Here is a 19,833-nt window from a genome sequence, read left to right as displayed (position 1 = left end):
GTCCAACACCGGTACTCACAGCGGGGCAAGAACGGTGGCGATGCGACGGTTGCGAGGTGTGACGGGAAGGTCGTGGCGGTTGTGGTGAAGCGACGTTGTGGTTGTGGTGGTAATCATGGCGGTTGGTCCAAAATAAAGATAGCAAAAGAAAAACTGCTATCCTGAAGAGTCGCAGCACGCATAAATGACATGTATTCCCACTAGACAACGGGTTTGGGCCTAACTACACATGTACTTACCGAGATACCTCACCTAAGGAACCTGAATGGTGGTTTGCGAATCTGGTAACCACAACAATATTAATCGTACACCTCCTGGAGTCAAAGGTATAACAACCCAAAGAGACCACAAAATGTTGACGCATGCTTTTCACAGCTCAAACCAACATGAAGGAGCTCCGAATACGAGGTCGATGGAGGTGTGTGTGTGTGTGTGTGTGTGTGTGTGTGTGTGTGTGTGTGTGTGTGTGTGTGTGTGTGTGTGTGTGTGTGATCAGCTTTGAGAGTCACAAAGAGAAACTCCTAATGATTCTGAGAGCAAACCCAGTTCATATAAAGATAACCATCTGTACCTCCATCCTCGCCGTACCAAGGTAATGTGTTACCCGAGCATTAATTCTTGATGTCATATGTTCTCGGTATACCCAACTCCATTAAAGCATCAGTTAAATTTGTTTTTTCCACATTTAAAAGCTAATGGTTGGTTTCCTGCTAAGCTTGTTAAATCACCAGGTGAGGGCATACACAGCCTGCTCGAAGTTCCATTTGGATAAAGCGCACAAAAAGAACCACAAAGTCTTAACTTTCAAATATAATTCTTTAAATATGGGAATCGAGCAAAAAAATAACAAAGTAATTCAAAGATATAACAATCCAAAGCAACCACAAAATGTCGGCACACACTTTTCATTGCTCAAATCAACAAAAAGGAACTCTGAACAGGCATTCCGGACACGCGGTCGATGGAGGTTTAAAAATTTTTATTTTTATTTTTAAATAATGTATTGTTACATTATTGTGGAAATTCGCAGAGCACCATATCGGTCCTTAGATCAGTTATGTCGATAAGTCTGTGTTCAGATAGATTTCCCCACCGATGTTTCGTGGGATATATTTGTATGATCAGGGCTGTGATCTTTGAGTTACCCGTTTTTCTTTTGCTATCGTTATTTTGGACCAACCGCTTCATAACAACCACCTCCACCACAAACATCGCTCTGACCAACCGCTCCACAACAACCACCTTCTCCACAATGCCAACCGCATTTGAACCACAGCCACCACCTCCTCCACGATGCCAACCACAACCACCTTCTCCACAATGCCAACCACCATCTCCTAAACCGCATCTCCCCCAATACCCAACAATGAAACAACTCCGCGGGCACCGCCATCTTTGCGCCGACCACGGCAAGATCGCTGCAAACGAACGCGGGGGTTTCCTTGTTGCCAGCGACGGTGATTTCTACCACGTCCGCTCTTCCTTCAGCGTCGATGATCTCCACCACGTCCACTCGCTCCAAGCTTTGCCTCGGAATTCGGATCAGGAGAGCAAGAGAGGCGGAGCCAGTGGGGCAGGCCCGTAGCCAGGGCTCAGTATTAAGGGGGGCATATGAACTGGATGGGGGGGGGGGAACATGAACTGGATGGGGGGGGCACAATTATTATATTTCATATTTTTGATAACCCGGTATACTATTGTGTTCATGCAGCATTGACATATCTATACTGAGGTTGCCATCGCATATTAACCAAATTAATCTCAGCTAGATTTAATATGTTCCGATGTTTTTGGCCTAAAATTATTCGAATGCAGGAGAGCCACAACAAACTGGCACATTCACAATGCAAATATTCAATGATTAGACAATTGGCACCAATTCAGGTGCACTTATACAAGGTGTTGTCAAGAATTGGCATTAGAAAAATTAATATACTAGAGAGAGATACAATGACTAAATGGAGGAGGTTGGCACCAGAATCGGTGCACTTTGAAATAAGATACAGTAGGCTATAACCTGCGATCATCACGTTAAACTATCAACAGCAAATACGACCAGCCTGAAGATACCACAAGGTCTGCATTTAAAGCAGTCAATTACACAGAGGTAAGGTTATGCACAAAGCACTAGATATGGGATATGCAAAGCACCAAACACAACATTTAACTTAAACATCAGAAGTACAAAGCAGCTGACCACAACCACACTGCAACCACAACCACACACGCATCACCAGCAGTCACACACACAATCTGAACTCCTAATAGTTTTTATACCACTGTACTCGCTGTCAGAAGAGCTGCGGGCGACTCGTCTCGGTGTGGAATCTTCTGAGGACCTTCTCCTTCCATTCATTCAGGCATTTACGTGTGAGGTCTCTCTCGAAGGCCAGCTGTACCAGTTGTGCCTTGAGTGCATGGCGCATGGACCGTCGGTGGTCAGTGAAGACATTCCTCAATGTTGAGAATGAGTTTTCACACATGGCAGTGGACGCACCAAATGTTAGTCCAAGTCTCATAGCAGTCACTCCACTTGGCATGGCTTCCAGCGTTTTGTGGTATGTTGAGAGGAGTTTTTGTGTTGTCCATCTCTCGTTTGGCTGCTTTTCTGTCTGTGAGCGAATAAACTGCTTTGCAACCACACACTCTGTTTCACTGATGGTTGACTTTGTTAATGTCATGATGTGCTGGAGCAAGTGGGGATCCAAAAACGTGTCATTTTCGGGATTCAAGGCAGCGAGTGAACGGGCGAGTTGTGTGTTGCGCTCACTGAAGCGCTGAGCGATCTCGCCAAGCACAGTGTCAATTGCGCTGTAAAAACCCTCTGCAGTTCCGTCTTGTCATTGTCGTTGTTTTGTCCTGTAGTCTCCAAAACTACAAACTGTTCCAAATTCTTATGCATTGTGCATCTCCGTTTTGGTGGTGCAGGTGTAGAAGTGCGAGCATCGTTGGCCTTGTTCCACAGATCAGTGAACTCATCCTCAGAGCGGAGTTTCTTCAAGCACTCTGTAGCACTCGCCACCAGTTCCAACCCCGTTAGCAAGTCCATGTCCTCTGCCTGCAAGAGTCTGTTCAGGCCATCTAACAACATCAGCAGTTTTTGTACAAAGATAGCAGTGAACATGAAGGCAGGCCCAGAGACTTCCCGCAAAAGCCCAATAGCCTCCATCCTCATCTCTGCACCGTAGGCGCGCTCTGCATCAATCTTCGACAGTAAGGATGTGATATCCTTAAAAGATCCTATGATCACAGACTAGGTGGCTAAATGTCCCGTCCAACTTTGATCAAAAAGTCGTTTTAACCGCTCACCTTTATACTGTACAGCAACAGTGGGCTTTCTGAAGAATTTGTACAGGCAACAACAAACCTCGAGGAAATCAGTGACAGCTTTCTCTGCTGCCAGTGCGTGGATAACTACCAGATGGAGTTGGTGATTCAAGCAGTGCACATAGGGGATTTCTTTCCAATATCTCTTGCAACAACTTTTGCACCCCACCATGCTTCCCAGCCATTACCGAAGCCCCGTCGTACACCTGACTTAATATTTTGACGTGTCAAGTCCTGTTTTTGTCAGCTCTGCAATTATTAGGTCTGTCAATGTTTTTGCATCTCCAGCGTCGGCTGTAGCTATTGTGAGTAGATGATTGATATGTTCTCACATTCAGTGGGGTCCCTCGTCCCATCCACCTTGATGGTAAACCACGATGTGCCTACTTCTTCCACGATGGCATCCGTCACAACATTACTCAATGTGCAGATCAGTTCATTCTGCATTTCCCGACTAGTATAGCTTGCGTTTCGTGGGATATGCTTTATTATTTCGGCGAGCTCAGTGTCTTTTTTGAGTGTGTAGTTTAAAAGCGAGAGGAAGAGCCCACTGTGCCTGTCTGACATATCCTCAAAATTATCAAGGCTCCCTCTAAAAGGTATCTGATTTTTGGCGAGAAATCCCACAACATCTATAAGAGCAGACACATAGTACCGGTTTCTATTTAGCTGGTCAGCATTGAGGAGTGTGGAAATCTTCTTTCCACAATCGATGCTCCTCTCATTCTCCTTCCACCTCAAAACACAAGTTAAATGTTCCTTTGAAGTTGCGTGTTTGTGAAACCCCCTGCCTTTCTCAACGGCATGTTTCCAATTCCGGTAGCCTCTCACTGTGAAAGTAGAGTCCACTGGACAACGTGCAGTGTTAAACTTCCTACATGGATAGCAGAATGCTGCATCTGTCTGCACACTGTATTCCAGCCATTCATTAGTCTGGTACCACGAGGACACAAACGAGCCACTCTTGTTCTGCAACAGATGGCCAGGGTATCGCTATAGAACAACTTGATTCGGTCTCTCACTTCCAAGATCATCGCGAAGCAGCTTGACAGTCACACTCGATCCCGAGGCCACCGCTGAGCGTGGAAACTCGGCTGCCTGCGCTGGGGCTCCAGCTGCAGGGCTGACGTTGCTGGCTTGGCAAGGTTGGCCAGCTTCTGTCAGTATTTCATCGGCATGATCGTCTTTTCCTCCTCCTCCTCCTCCTCCTCCAACTCCTCCCACAACATGTCTTTCATCTTCATTTTCGTCGCTTGCATTTTTTCCTTTTCTGAGCCATTTTCGTATATCCATCAACCACGTCTTTTTCTCCTGCTGCAAGCTCGTGCTCTGTGATTCGTCCCTCGTGACTCGCGTCACTAATCTCACGACTTGCGAGATTTGACGGTTGACTGTTTTATTTATTAAATGATACATGCATCAAAAACAGGTATTATCTGCATAATTTCAAATGTAAGCACGATTGCAAACACACATTTTTAATTTTTATTATAAAATTACTTTTGTAAGATGGAGGGTTGACGGTTTGTGAAGGTCACGTGGTGCACGTGCACTTCATCTTTAATTCTGTAAATTTATGTCTTTTCGTCAATCATATTATCATATTATGACTATATTACATTTATACCTAACTTTCAACCAATCAGGTAACCTGCTCAATAGGGCCTCCATATCGAATACGCTGATTGGCTATTCCTTAAAACTAAATGATCCACGATATATTTCACCACCCACAACATCGACATTCGACACAAGGTCTTGGCTGCTGGCATTGGTGCTTGCGTTATCTTTCATCTTGTGGTCTTGGACTGTATTGTCTTGCCAATTGCTTTTGGAGATGCGCTGCGAAGCGCACACTTATCTCTTGACTGTTCTTTAATAATATCCTTCTTTGAATAACAGTTTATCCAAGAAGGCCTTATTATTCACCACGTTGAACATCTGGAATAAGGGTTTTTGTTCACACAGGTGACCTCTTAAACAGCAAGTTCACAGTGGGCGCTCATCCTTAAACACTAAGTTGTTCACAGGGTGCAACAGGGCATAAATGGGTGGCGTACAAGTGGGGGGGCACCAGATGCGCCATGGGGGGCATTGCACCCGAATGCCCCCCCCCCAGCGACGGGCCTGCAGTGGGCGTCGGAGGGGAAAGAGCGGAGATCAAACCTCGCCTCACGAACCCTATAAAAAGGTGCGCAGAGCGCCAGTTCAGTCGAGTCGGTCGGGGTTTGGAGTGGAGTTTGAGTCCAGTGGAGGGCAGTGGAAGTCCAGGTTCGCCGAGGATACGGAGTTCAGAGCACAGCAGGCCAGCGTGCCACGCAGAACTGCGCGTTCATGTGGGATGTGGGGAGAGCCGGAGAGAGGTCGCCAGCCAGCATTAAATGGTCCGCGGTGATCGGGCTTCGGGACAGTCCGAGCGAGCAGCGCTGAGGGACGGACGGGCTCTGAAAGAGCAAAAGACCCGTTCGTTCCTCTGAGGCGTTGCCGGCTGGGCCCGAATCACCAGGCCGTCGGACGGGGCCTGGGCCGGACCGCAGTCACGACAGCTGCCGTGGGGACGGGACGTCACGGGTCGCCCCAGCGAGGCACCTCGAAGGTGAAGGTAACCAGCCCGGCCTCGCGGAGCCTCTGCGGTCATCACAGCTCTGTGGAATAAAGACCCAAGAGGTCCAGTCTACCCCCTTGTCTTTGGGTTTTTTTCTTTATTGCTTTTGAATGAACGTTGTGGCGCCATATCCGTAAGTAGAACTGTGTGTACATAATAAATAGACGGTGGTAGCTCTTTGTCTTGCTCGTGTCTTGTCCCTACCCCCATTCGTTTGTATAATTGCATACCTGCATGACTGCATATGTGCCGCTATTTCAATAAATGTGCTTGTTTAAATGTCACTCGTTCATTGCGTCCTTTTCCCTAATTGAACTGCTATATTGCACTCAGAATATAGTTGGTTGTTAAATAGCCGATAATAAAATCCCGGGTCCAACGGGGCTGCGCGATAATACCCCGCTCGGTTATCCCAAAACAAAGCGGGCTGCTTAAGTGGCTCGTTTCCAAGCGGCCCCGTTGAGGTACAATCTCTCCGCGTGATTAATTAGGTAAATCGAAGATTTGGCGATTGGACCCTGTATCGTGCGGGTAGAGTACGGACAAGGTTGTGGTGTGGTTGAAAACACACCCGTGGCTGGTTTTCGGCATTGATCTGGATTGTCCGTTCGGTGGGCGAAGCGACCTCTATTGGTTAAACACGGTCGTTCGCACGCTGGCGGGCGGAAATCTGTAACAGTATATATGAATGTCAAAGTGACTGGTAGATGATGAAAACGCATCGCACAAAAAGTTAAACAAAGCGATGTCGTCTAAAATTGAAATTGCACAACATTTTCAGCCGGCGAGGCACCATCCGAGAGACCTCCTGCCATCGTGCAGCTCGGTTGATGTGACTTGTACGTTATTATTTTCATATATCTGTGTGCTATATATATGGTGTCCCAAAAAAATATACAACTTTTAAAATGCTTCGTTTGATCCTAAAAATGCAGTAATTTTGTCACGAATGCTTCATTTATTGTCGCAGAGACCCTGAAGTTTATTTTGATACCAAGCAAGCGCCAGAAAAATGCCAAGACTGACCGTACAACAACGGACGAAAATTGTTGAACTTTGGCACCAGACGAAAAGTGTCATACAGGTGCAACGTCTTTACTCGAGACATTTCAGTATCCACTTGCGCCATGCACCACGCTTTCGGACAATAAAGTGCACCATCGCAAAGTTTACCAATGTGGGAACCATCTGTGACCTTCACAAGGGTCACAGTGGTCGGAAGAGGACAGGTCGTAGTGAAGAAAATGTGGAAATGGTGAGACAGGCGGTCGTTCAGAGTCCAAAAAAATAGATTCGACGACTTTCTGCCGAGACAAACATTCATAAGAGCACCGTTCAGAGGATCCTTCGCCAAGACATTCATACCTTTTCAAACGGAAACGGTGCTAACTGATCAACAGAAACGCAAATGACTAGACTTTGCAAATTGGTTCTCAGCAAAGTTGGAGGAAGATGCAGACTTCCTCAAAAAACTTCACACGACGGACGACTGCCATACTCACTTGTCCGGGGAGGAAAACAAGCAAAACTTTCGGTACTGGGGAACTGAAAATCCTGGTAATTCATCAACTGAACTGGTGCCTCGATCTGTTCTCAAAGTCACCATGTGGGTGGCGGTTGGTTGGTATGGGATAATTGGTCCATACTTCTTTGAAGATGACCAGGGACGTACTTGCACGGTAAACCAGAGGAACTATCGCGAAATTATTCAGGAATTCTATCTGCCTGAGCTACATACTCAGGCCCACAGGAGAAACAACCTGATCCAGATGAGAACCCAGTGGTTCCAGCAGGATGGGGCACCACCCCATACAGCCAGGGAAACAAGGCGTTTTCTCAACCAACATTTTGAGGCCCGCTTTATCTCCCTCTATGAAGACATTGAGTGGCCACCGTATTCCCCTGACCATACTCCTCCAGACTTCTTCTTGTGGGGGTATCTCAAGGACAGGATCTATGGAAACCCTAGGCCTCAGACTCTTGATCAGCTGAAGGAAAACATCCACCGAGAAATCCAGAACATTATTCAGGAAACGTTTCCCAAAGTGATGAACATGAAAACGCATTTGCAGGCAGCGATCGGACAACGTGGAGCCTACGTCGAACATGTGGTCTAAAAGAAAACGACGATTCTATACCAAAATTTAAATTTTGGTGGCAATTTTGACATTGGTACAATAAACTTCAACCGTTCAGCTTTCTATCCAGCCATATATCTTTAAAAAAAAAAAATATATATATATATGTTATGACCATCCTCTTTGCAGATGAAAAGTTGTGTTTTTTTGGGACACCATGTATGTATGTGTGTGTATGTGTATATATATATATATATATATATATATATATATATATATATATATATATATATGTATATATATATATATATGTATATATATGTATATATATATATATATATGTATGTATGTTATTCTCCTTTCGGCTGCTCCCGTTAGGGGGTCGCCACAGCGGATCATCCATTATGATCCGCATACTAATTTGGCACAGGTTTTACGCCGGATGCCCTTCCTGACGCAACCCTGGTCGCCTCTTACGACACAGGGATAAGGATTGGGTTTCGTCATGATTCCGGGCTGCCCTCCACCCTCTCATAGCGCGGCCCAGCGCAGAGCAAAGGGTGAGGAAATGTATATATACAATAATCAAAAGGGTTTTATTCGGCAATATGTACAGCAGGGACAGCAAGGATTTGTGGGATGTGGGAAAAGAAATACAATTATGGACACAATGAAGAGACGGGGCAGAGCTAAACCAATGTAACGAACTTTCACAATCTTATCATGTGTAAACATTACAGGCACCATCAGGCACACACCCGAGGAAATTAGAGAGCAAGAAAGAGGAGAGGCAGTTGAGGGGTTTTCGACCTGTTTTAGTTCCTGGAAAGGCCGATGGACCGAAGCTTCCCAGTCGCTTCGGGGAGGGGGGGGGGAGGGAAGAAAAGTGGAGGTGTCTACGGTGTGTGAGTGGGAGGTGCAAATGTGATGCAAATGAGGTGAAGGGGTGCATGTCTGTAATTGCTCTTTTCGTAATTTGCATCAAAGCAGATGAGATCAGATCCAGAATCCGGCCTGACAGCCCCTATGCTCCTCCAACAAACCGCATTCGACTTTCCTCATTTACCGTTACCAGTTCGTAACGCGTGCAGACCCCGAGGCTGCGCTCGATGGAGATCCCTCCGGATCGCGGCGTTCAGGACCTGACAGTGTCCCATCTGGGGTGCCAGATGTGATGATGACCCTCACCAATCCTGGCCAAGAATTGAGGGGAGTCAACTGAGGATTCTCGAATATACGGTTTATTGAAGTTGCACAGCACTTGCAAGCAGCGGTGGCACAGGGACCAACCACAGCAGTCAGACCCTGTACCACACTTAAAAATTAAAAGTGTTAAAAAGGGAAAAATAAAAATAAGATGGGGCTAAATTTGGATTTTGACAAACAAAGGGAGTGGGTATGGACAGAGACAGGGAGAAAGTAGGGTAGGTCCGAGCCCACCTTCAGACCGGCCGGCACCACCACACTCCCTCCACAAACCTCCAGAACGAGACGAGAGGCCGGCCAGCTTCGTATGCCGGCCTGTTTGTGCTACAGCGGCCTGTTCCGGCCTTGTCTGCCTGCCTCTGCCTTGACCCCATGCCTGCTCGCCCTTGTTTGCATTTGCCCCTGTGTCCATCCATTACCATGTGCGCCAGGATCATCACACAAGTTGCGGGGACTGCCCTGCAGAGAGCCCCGCCGACTGACACCCTGTGTGTGTGTGTGTGTGTGTGTGTGTGTGTGTGTGTGTGTGTGTGTGTGTGTGTGTGTGTGTGTGTGTGTGTGTGTGTGTGTGTGTGTGTGTGTGTGTGTGTGTGTATATATATATATATATATATATATATATATATATATATATATATATATATATATATATATATATATATATATATATATATATTGTTACGTCTGAGGGGGGGGGGGGTATGCATTCAAGGGGTAATTAGGATGTTTAATTAGGTATGCCATGCTGTTCGAGTTGTACCAGGATCTCGATGTAATAAGTAGCAATTCAGTGGTGATAAGTTGTCTAGTAAATGTCCATTTCTTCAAGGGGGAAATGATAATTGTCACGTAATTAGATAGGGAGACGGGTTAGGGTAAGTGTGTCTGCGTAAACCCTTTTAGTATTCCCTGGAGGCTTGCCGTGACTTAACAGGACAGTGCTGCGGATGGCTCCGCCCCTTGATCACGATTGGCGGAAGGCGACGGCGGAGGGCCAATAAAACGGCTCGATTGGAAGTGACGAGGACTCGAGTATAAAAAGGTTCTGTTCGGGAAAAGAAGTGGAAGAGGAGTCGTAAAAAGAAAGCGTCTTGTCGAGGCTGTTGGTCTCTGAGCGCGCTCTCTCATTGCGCTGGTTCGTTCCTCGATTCATCGTGCCTCACCTCGGTTGGCTCTGGAGTTCTGCTGGCTCGGAGTATGGGACCGAATGGCGGGTGGACCTGCCTCCCTCTCCTGCTCGCATATTGGCGCCAGAACTGGCTCCCTGGCAGCTGTGAGCGGTGTTGGGCCTATACCAGGAGGTCGACACCACCAGGAACAGCACCACGGTGTCTCCTGCCCCTGATGAGCACAACGCCAGCTCGTCCGGCGCCAATCCAGGGACTGTTGAATTGACGCCAGGACCAGCTACGTGTGTGTGTGTGTGTGTGTGTGTGTGTGTGTGTGTGTGTGTGTGTGTGTGTGTGTGTGTGTGTGTGTGTGTGTGTGTGTGTACCTGGCGCCTTAGAGGGTTTGAGATTTGTATATCCATTGGAATCGTTTGTGTTTTCCCCACGCCCGAACCCACACCACCATCCCGTTGAATCTCCCCGGATCCCTCCTCTTGCCGAGTCTTATTATTATTTCTGGTTAGAGAAATAAACATTATTAACTCGGTGAAAAGCGACTCGTGCCACCTTCCTCGTCCCGTTTGCTGTAGAGCGATTAAAACCGCCATCTTTGGGTTATAAAAAAAATAAACCGCCTCCATCGTTTCAGCTCATTCTACGTTGGCGGGACTGTTAAAGTCCCGTGGACGTCACAATATATTAGGGTGGTCCAAAAACAGCAAAAAAAAAAAAATCAGATGTTGTCTCCACAAGCCTTAAATTATTCCACTATGATTCAATAACTCGCATAAAAATTTTTTTAAGTTGATCGGAAGTGATTTAGAGGTCGCTCCATATGACGACTTTTAGTTTCATGAGTTGGTTAAATTCGGGTATGGTCAGGTACGATTACTTCTGGATGTCCGAGGTGGAAATGGAGTGCATTTTCGAACTCTATGGCGTCGATTTACTCTAAGAAATGACTCCACCGACATTGAATTCACTACCATTTCGAAAATATGACCTAAAACAAGATTTATCATTACTGGAGTTGAGTAACTTATCCTACTCATTTCGATATTTTCTAATCTATAATTCATTTGTTGTCCATCTAAACATTTCTTAGAGTAAATCGACCCCACAGAGTTCGAAAATGCAGTCCATTTTCACCGAGGAAGTTCAGAAGTGTACGGATTCGCATCTCACCATACCCTAATTTTTCAGTCAATGGAATTACAAACTATTAAAATATTTCGTCTCATTTACCAAATGCCACTATCATCTCCACCTCTATTGCTGTCTCTACTCCCGCCTGAACTTATTTCTAGCCGGCCCAACATCCAGTGTTTTAGATTCAATGATCACAAAAAATATGTTAGTTATTTATTTAGTTATTATTATATTAAATTAGGGTATGGTGAGATGCGAATCCGTACACTTCTGAACTTCCTCGGTGAAAATGGACTGCATTTTCGAACTCACTGGGATCGATTTACTCTATGAAATGTTTAGACAGACTAGAAATTAATCATAGATTAGAAAATATCGAAATGAGTAGCATTAGTTTCTTAACTCCAGTAATGATAAATCTTGTTTTAGGCCATATTTTCGAAATGGTAGTGAATTCAATGTCGGTGGAGTCATTTCTTAGAGTAAGTCGAACCCATAGAGTTTGAAAATGCACTCCATTTCCACCTCAGACATCCAGAAGTACTCGTAATTGTACCTGACCATACCCTAATTTATTCAAGTCATGAGACTAAAAGTCGTCATAGGGAACGACCTCTAAATCACCTCCGATCAAGCTAAAAAAATTATGCACGTTATTGGATCATATTAGAATAATTTTAAGCTTGTGGAGGAAAATTCTATTTTTTTCGACTTTTTTTTTGGACTAAATATATATATATATATATATATATATATATATATATATATATATATATATATATATATATATATATATATATATATATATATATATATATATATATATATATATATATATATATATATATATATATATATATACCGGGCGTAGTGGCGTGCGCCTGTAATCCGGCTACTCGGAGGCTTGGGTTGGAGGATCGCTTGAGGACGGGGGCTCTGCACTGGGCAGGGTGTAGAGCAGCCCGGAATCATGGCGAAACCCAAATCCTGATCCCTGTGTCGTAAGAGGCGACCAGGGTTGCGTCAGGAAGGGCATCCGGCGTAAAACCTGTGCCAAATCAGTATGCGGATCATAACGGATGATCCGCTGTGGCGACCCCTAACGGGAGCAGCCGAAAGATGAACAACAACATATATATATGTATATGTATATGTATATGTATATGTATATGTATATGTATATGTATATGTATATGTATATGTATATGTATATGTATATGTATATGTATATGTATATGTATATGTATATATATATATATATATATATATATATATATATATATATATATATATTTAAATATATATATATATATATATATATATATATATATATATATATATATATGTATATATATATATATATGTATATATATATATATATATATTGTTACGGCTGTGGAAATTCGCATTACACCATAAAGGGCCCGTAGGTGAGATATCTTGATAGGTGCATGTGTAGTTAGCCCTAACCCGTTGTATAGAGGGAATTTATGTGATTCATTCGGGCTGCGATCCTTTGAGTTAGGCGTTTTTCTTTTTCTATCTTTTATTTCAAACACACAACATTTCAACAACTACGCCATCCCCATCAGAGCGCCAACCACACTGCAACCACACCACCTCCACCATCTACGCTACCACATCTTCGCCATTCAACAGGCTCCGTGCGGTTACGATTTCCACGGAGGAGCAAACAAAAACCAACAAGGATGCTCGGTGGGCTTTTCCCGCCTGTTTCTTCCGTTGACTTCCCCGCGCTTGGAGTGGGAGGAGGGGCGATGCGGGTCAAAGGTCAGAGGTCAGGTAAAGGAGGGGCCTGATTTTGGGGGAATAATGCTCTGGCTTCAAGCCAAAAACTGACTCCCCGGCCTCCGGACGGAGCGGGGTGGAGGGAAAGCGTGAGGGCACGCCCCCTTCGAGAAGCATCTTCAAGAAGCTCGAAGGGAGGCGGGGCCGAAAATGGGGTGGGGCGGAAGGGCGGAGTCCCGCGCGATAAAAGACAGACACGGGCGGGCGCAAGAAAGCTCCCTGAGAGGCTCCCTCTCGCGCTTCTTCTTCCTCTTCATCTTGACTGGTGGTTCGGTTGGTTGGTCATCAGGAAGAGGTCCCGCGCCTTGGCAAGCGGGCCTGTCACAAAGGCACGGACGGGAGACGCGGCAGCGCCCGTTGCGAGGTGGACCTGTGCGTCCAGACGGGGAGTGCCGGAGAGGGTTCGCCGGCCGCGAGAGAGCTCGGGGCCAGGCGCGACCACGCTGACGGTCGCGGGAGAGGGACTCACCAGAGACAAAAGGGAAGTCGCGACTTCTTTCTTTTCTTTGGGGTTTTGGTGTGAATGTCTGTGTGTTGGCGCCGTCTGTAAAGTAGAACTGTTTTAAGTGTTGCCGTGTGTACGCGTATTCGGTTGTAGCTCTGCATCGTTTCTTTTGTTTTCATTGCTATATGTGCATTTTTGATTGTGTATTGCTGTAAATACGTGCCTTGCGTGCTTGTCTATGTGTGCGTGTGAATAAAATGCTTGCTTGTTGAACTGTGCCCGTTTCGCTTTGTCTTTTCTCTATTGACCCTCCATCTTGCATCATGGAAAGGGGTTCGTAGTGGGTGCAACATCCCAGTAATTAATCGGAACCGTCAAGGCCGACGATAACACCGCTCGGTTATCACTGTAGCACGGAACAGACCTCTTTAGCGGTTCGTGTCCGGAGTCGGTCTGTGGCATGGTACGATCGCCTGGTCGACCATCCGCGCAGGTACTTAGGTAGATCGAATCTGGCGAGCAACCCTATCCTGCACGGGTGGGCAATTGGCACGGTCGTGGTGGGGTTAAACCCCCACCCGTGACTAGCTCCCGGCGTTGTTCCGAGAGGGTCACGACCGAATTGTCCGTTCCGGTGGGCGAGGCGGCCGCCATTCGAGTCGAGCGGCCGATCGCACGCCGGCGGGCGCGAATTTGCAACAATATAATCTTCTTCTTTCGGCTGCTCCCGTTAGGGGTCGCCACAGCGGATCATCCGTTATGATCCGCATACTGATTTGGCATAGCTTTTACTCCGGATGCCCTTCCTGACGCAACTCTGGTCGCCTCTTATGACACAGAAATAAGGATTGGGTTTTGCCATGATTCCAGGCTGCCCTACACCCTCTCATAGCGTGGCCCAGCGCAGAGCTCCCGTCCTCAAGCGATCCTCCGAGTAGCCGGATTACAGGCGCACGCCACTACGCCCGGTACCCTGTATGTATAATATATATATATATATATATATATATATATATATATATATATATATATATATATATATATATATATATATATATATATATATATATATATATATATATATATATATATATATATATATATATATATATATATATATATATATATATCTTTTCTTCTTCTTTCGGCTGCTCCCGTTAGGGGTCGCCACAGCGGATCATCCATTATGATCCGCATAGTGATTTGGCACATGTTTTACGCCGGATGCCCTTCCTGACGCAACCCTGGTCGCGTCTTACGACACAGGGATATGGTACACCTCTTTTAACCGGGGTATACACCGGCCCAGTATACTGGTACTCATTTCGCCGACCTCGGAAGGATGACAGGCTGAGTCAACCCCCTGGTGTATTATTTCAGTGGCTCAACGGGGCTTGAACTCAGGACCTCTTGGATCCCAAGCCGCTGCCCTAACCACTGCGCCAACACCAGGCTCATATATATATATATATATATATATATATATATATATATATATATATATATATATATATATATATATATATATATATATATATATATATATATATATATATATATATATATATATATATATATATATATATATATATATATATTTTGCGGATCTCTTAAAATATGATTCAAAATTACAGAGCACTGTATACAAATTACCTTAGGCCAAAAAAAAAAAAATGTTGCATTGGCGTAACGGGTCACTGAAAAATAGGGTAGGTCGGTCGGGATCTTTTTTTTATTTTTTTATTTTTTTTTCCTAATAAATCCCAAAATCTTTGGATAATAAATCCAAAAATTTAATAAATCCTAATAAATCCCTCCCAAAATCTCCCCCGGCTCGAGTACCACCCTTTTTGTCGGCGGGTTCTGTCCGAAACACTTCCGGGTTTTTGCGATCGCAATCAACAAGATACTTGAAATCGATAGCAAAAAAACAAAAAAAAAAACGTAGGGTCGGGCGGGTTACGCCAATGCAACTTTTTTTTTTTTTTTTTTTTTTTGGCCTTGTATAATCTGTATGAGCATTTAGTAAATGCATATGCATTCATTTATGATGAGGCCACTTGACAACGGACTGCTTAGATTGTGCAGTTTAAGTGGAAATGGGCCAGGAAAGATCAAGCAGAGTTTTATTGATTTTTTTTTTTTTTGTGCCTTGTATTTTCAAGACTGGACAGAAAATATTAAAAAAGACAAAATTGAATGGCTGTTAAATGTTGACATGCACTTCCTGGAAGAAGAGGAGATGGAGTGGGTGTGGATCTGGGTTTTACACTGTATAACGGTGGAAATGTTAAACTTTTTGAATGAGTCTGTGTCGGAGTGGCGACCCGTCCCAGGATTGTGCTCAATAGCCAATGAGACTGCTGAAGCAGTTCCAATGCTCTGCAGAGTATGGTTTCGTCTTCGCCTTCGTCTTCGTCTTCGTCTTCTTCGTACAGTACTGTTAATCGGTCTCTGTTCCACTTTATTTATTAAGTAAATGAGATTCTGAGTCTCACATCATTTCCATTGCGATGGAACAGCCAACATGTCACCTTGCATCTGCATTGGTTTCACTTACTTGTGAGCTTTCTTTTTTTGATCCAAACATTTTGATGATTATTTATTGGTGTGTACTGTTCATGGACATCTCATTTTTGCTTTTTCGGCTCAGTGATGAGTGATAATGTGTTTCTCGTTCTGCTTCCAGAAGAGCCTGCCAGTGGAGGAAATGGAGAGCTACAATCCCGATCACAGAAAAAAGCTAAAGGGTTGCAGCGCAGGGACCATAGAACTCAACAGGATACTTTTGCACATTGCCTTTTGGTTGGATCTCTCAAGGTCTCACCTGCAGTTAACAGGCTTAGCTTCTGTTCTTCCAGCTTTGCTGATCATATGCTAATCATTTTTATCTACAGGAAGGTTTATTCTTTTTTTTTTTTCTGTGTACCTTTTGAAGGGACACTCTGAGATGATAACATCCATGGACTGGAGCAGCAACGGACAGCATTTGATCACATGTTCTGAAGATCGCACTTTGCGTCTGTGGTCCACCAGGGAGTTCCAGAACAAGGAGCACCGACATTCACGTGCCAGCATTGTACTGGACCATGTTACTCTGGTTCGATTCACGTCGGAAACCAGGTATGTTGATGCCATCGAGATCGATGGTAGGCATTATGGTATTGCTGGAACATTAAAGAGCTTGTTTTTTCAGGTTGAATTATTGTCAAGGTTTTAAGTTGGTGCTTGCTTTGATTCATTTGTGGTTAGCTCTTTGACTTTGTGTGAACTTGGCAGCATCCTCATCTGTCATGTCACACCAGTCTCGAGGTGTTCTTGGGCATGGGCTTGTATGTATTTGCTGCTTTAAAGTTGTGAAAATCTACATCATTTGACAACCGATCTGAGATGTTGACATATCTTGATGAGGTTATTTGGAAAAGCGAAGCAGGTAATGTGCTTGTTCTAAGCTCCAAGCTCAAAGAAGATTTTAGTAGACAGGTGACCCTTGGAAAACACGGGGGATGTGTTACCACGAAACGCCGTATTATCCGAAAACGTGTTATGGGGCAATATTTAACATGTAAAGATCTTGGTTGTGTTCCATACGGGGAAGATTTCAACCTTTTAAGGGTTGATGACCGATATAAAACCTCAAAAAAGCAGTGAACAATGCTTTGGTAAAACGGATAACAAACAAGTAAAAGAGCAATCGGAGATTGCAGACCCTCGCCAGGACTTGTTTTGTGTACTGGTGTGTTACGTAATTAATAAGAGCCCTAACTCGAACTGCCACTTTATAAGTGCTGGCAGTGATTACCAGGTACCAACACGCCCCGCTCTGATGTAACCCCACTTTGATTGGACACCTGGCCCTGACCCATGATGTTTTTCATAATTATTCAATTGAATTTATAATGGGATTCAAATAGATTCAATTCAAATCGAAGACCAAATTGGTAGAATCCTGCATTGGAGTAATCAGAAGGAACCCAAACAAGCAAAAAGTAATGATAGTCATCAGGAGGAACCTGGATAGGATTTGGGTTTCAGATGCAACTCTACCCTCAAACCCATGTTGGTCCAGCAAAGTGAGCCTTATTCAAATAAAAAAGTGCAGTTATCAAAGAAAATTAATTATGGCTGCCAGACCCTGCGTCCAATCGGGTTGAAATTTAAATCATATTCCCCATCACTGCTTCTCATAATTGTGAAGTTTCACGTTTATTAAGCGGTTCAAGAGAAAGAATTTAAAAAAGATTTTCACTCAATCCAACATGGCTGTCAGACCATGTGTCATCAATTATTCGTGAATATTCTGGTATCCCCAAGGCTTGGGGAACATTATTTTGTGAAGTTCCCCTCGATCTGTCCAGCCATTCTGGAGAAGAAAATGTTTTTTTTAATAGGTTTACGGGTAAATCCAATATGGCTGCCAAACCATGTGACCTATGACATCATCTGTGTGAACCTTTTCCTCATGGAGAGGCGGTCATACGTATAAAGTTTCATCTTGATCTGTTCAACCACTTCAGAGAAGATTTTTGAAGGTTTTTTTTTGTTTGCTTATTTTTTATTTTTAACAATGTTGTTGCCGAATCACATGACCAATGACGTCATCAACCTTTTTTTCTGTGGATCATTTTATCCCCTGATGACCCTCAAAATTTTTCATACTGATTAGATGTAGCGTTCTACATATGCAATTACGACGTCATAACGAAGGTGCCTATGACGTCATTAAAATAAATCACTTATTCTCCATGACGAGTACTTGCCATGTGCCAAGTTTCAATTTTTTTCCTTGGTGTGGTTTCAGAGATAGAGGTCCAAATGTTTTTTTTTTCTTTTTTTTTTTTTCCATTTTTCCAACATGGCTACCACACCATGTGACCTTTGTCATAGTTATCAATGAAACATTGTACATGAGAAGTCGCTCCGATGGTGAAAATTTCATCTTGATCTGACAAGCGGTTGAGGAGAAAAACGCAAAAGTTCTGTACGGACAAACAGACCCAAATGCAATACACTCTCCTTTGGCGAGGGTAATATAAACATGAAAATTATTTGCTTTTCAATAAGTGTTGTCTTTATTGGGGTTGGATATAGTACAAATTGATTGTGGCAGGCTGTCCAGTTGCGGTTGAAGGCTCAGAAGATGAAATGGAGGCTGATTTGCTTGGGAGTTTTTTGAAGAACTTCATAATGGAGACTTGAGTGGCTGCCTTCATTTTCTCTTCGTGAACCTCCTTATAACATGTAAGGACATTCTCCGTCTCCCTCCGTACCTTGGAACTTCTCATACAGTCAGGATAATGTTCATCAAAGATGGCCTTTGCTTCGTCGACCAACTTGAAACCTTTCGCCATGACCTTTGTCATGAGGGTTTTAACAGGTACAACCTCCTCAGGACTTGATTCCAATTCCTCTCTGCTGTGCTCCTCCTTCAGAGCAGAGATCTTCATCGCTCAGCTCCTCCCTGTGTGAGAGAAACAAATCCTCTACATCATCTTCGTCGACCTCTTCAAGGGCCATGAACATAATCAGTTGCCTTGCTTCGCTGACTTCAGCCTTGGTGAAACCTCTGAACTCGATCACTGCTTCAGGCCAAAGTTGATGGAGATCGAGATGAAAGTGTGTCTGGGCACGCGTTTCCAATAAAGTCCAGTTTCATCGAGGTTAAACGCCTGGCTTGGTGTAACCTCCATTCCACAATCACTGATTTGAAGATGGCTGGAAAATTTTCAGCAGCAGCTTGATATGCAGCAGCAGCTTCACCAGTCAACTTGATACTGTGGAACACATGGCGATTTCTTGAAGCACTCAAACCACCCATAACTGGCAGCAAAAGGCACTGGATCATTTGTATCTTTGGTTACATCGCCATACGAACTCCTTACCTTCTCTTTAATGACAATTCAGACAAGGGCATGTTCTGTTGGTTATGATGCTCTATCCACATGGTCAGAATCTTCTCCATTTTCTCAAAAGCATCAGGCCGAGATATTGCAGTTGTGGTAACACTGAGATTTGTTGTTATCTGAGCACTCTTCCGGATTTTATCACGATTGTCATGAATGGTTACCACTGTAGAATCACGAAGTCCCATCACTGAATATCAAT

The 19,833-nt window shown here is 44.3% G+C and overlaps 1 protein-coding gene across 2 annotated transcripts in view; it reads left to right on the top strand.

Annotated features, from left to right (window-relative positions):
- Positions 1 to 19,833, top strand: part of TBL2 (transducin beta like 2) — an 87,982-nt gene that overhangs the window by 10,630 nt on the left and 57,519 nt on the right. Inside the window, exons 2-3 of one of the 2 annotated variants that reach the window (XM_085878896.1) lie at positions 16,418 to 16,548; positions 16,667 to 16,851. In XM_085878896.1, the coding sequence (XP_085735022.1) occupies positions 16,418 to 16,548; positions 16,667 to 16,851 (316 nt within the window). The remainder of the gene's footprint in view (positions 1 to 16,417; positions 16,549 to 16,666; positions 16,852 to 19,833) is intronic. The other variant, XM_085878897.1, reaches the window with a different exon arrangement.

Source organism: Eptatretus burgeri, chromosome 4 (genome assembly GCF_056783735.1).
Source record: "Eptatretus burgeri isolate ZD-2024b chromosome 4, Ebu_testis_v1, whole genome shotgun sequence".
NCBI lineage: Eukaryota > Metazoa > Chordata > Myxini > Myxiniformes > Myxinidae > Eptatretus > Eptatretus burgeri.
The sequence above is the reverse complement of the archived record's forward strand: the minus strand, read 5'-3'. Positions and strand labels throughout refer to the sequence as shown.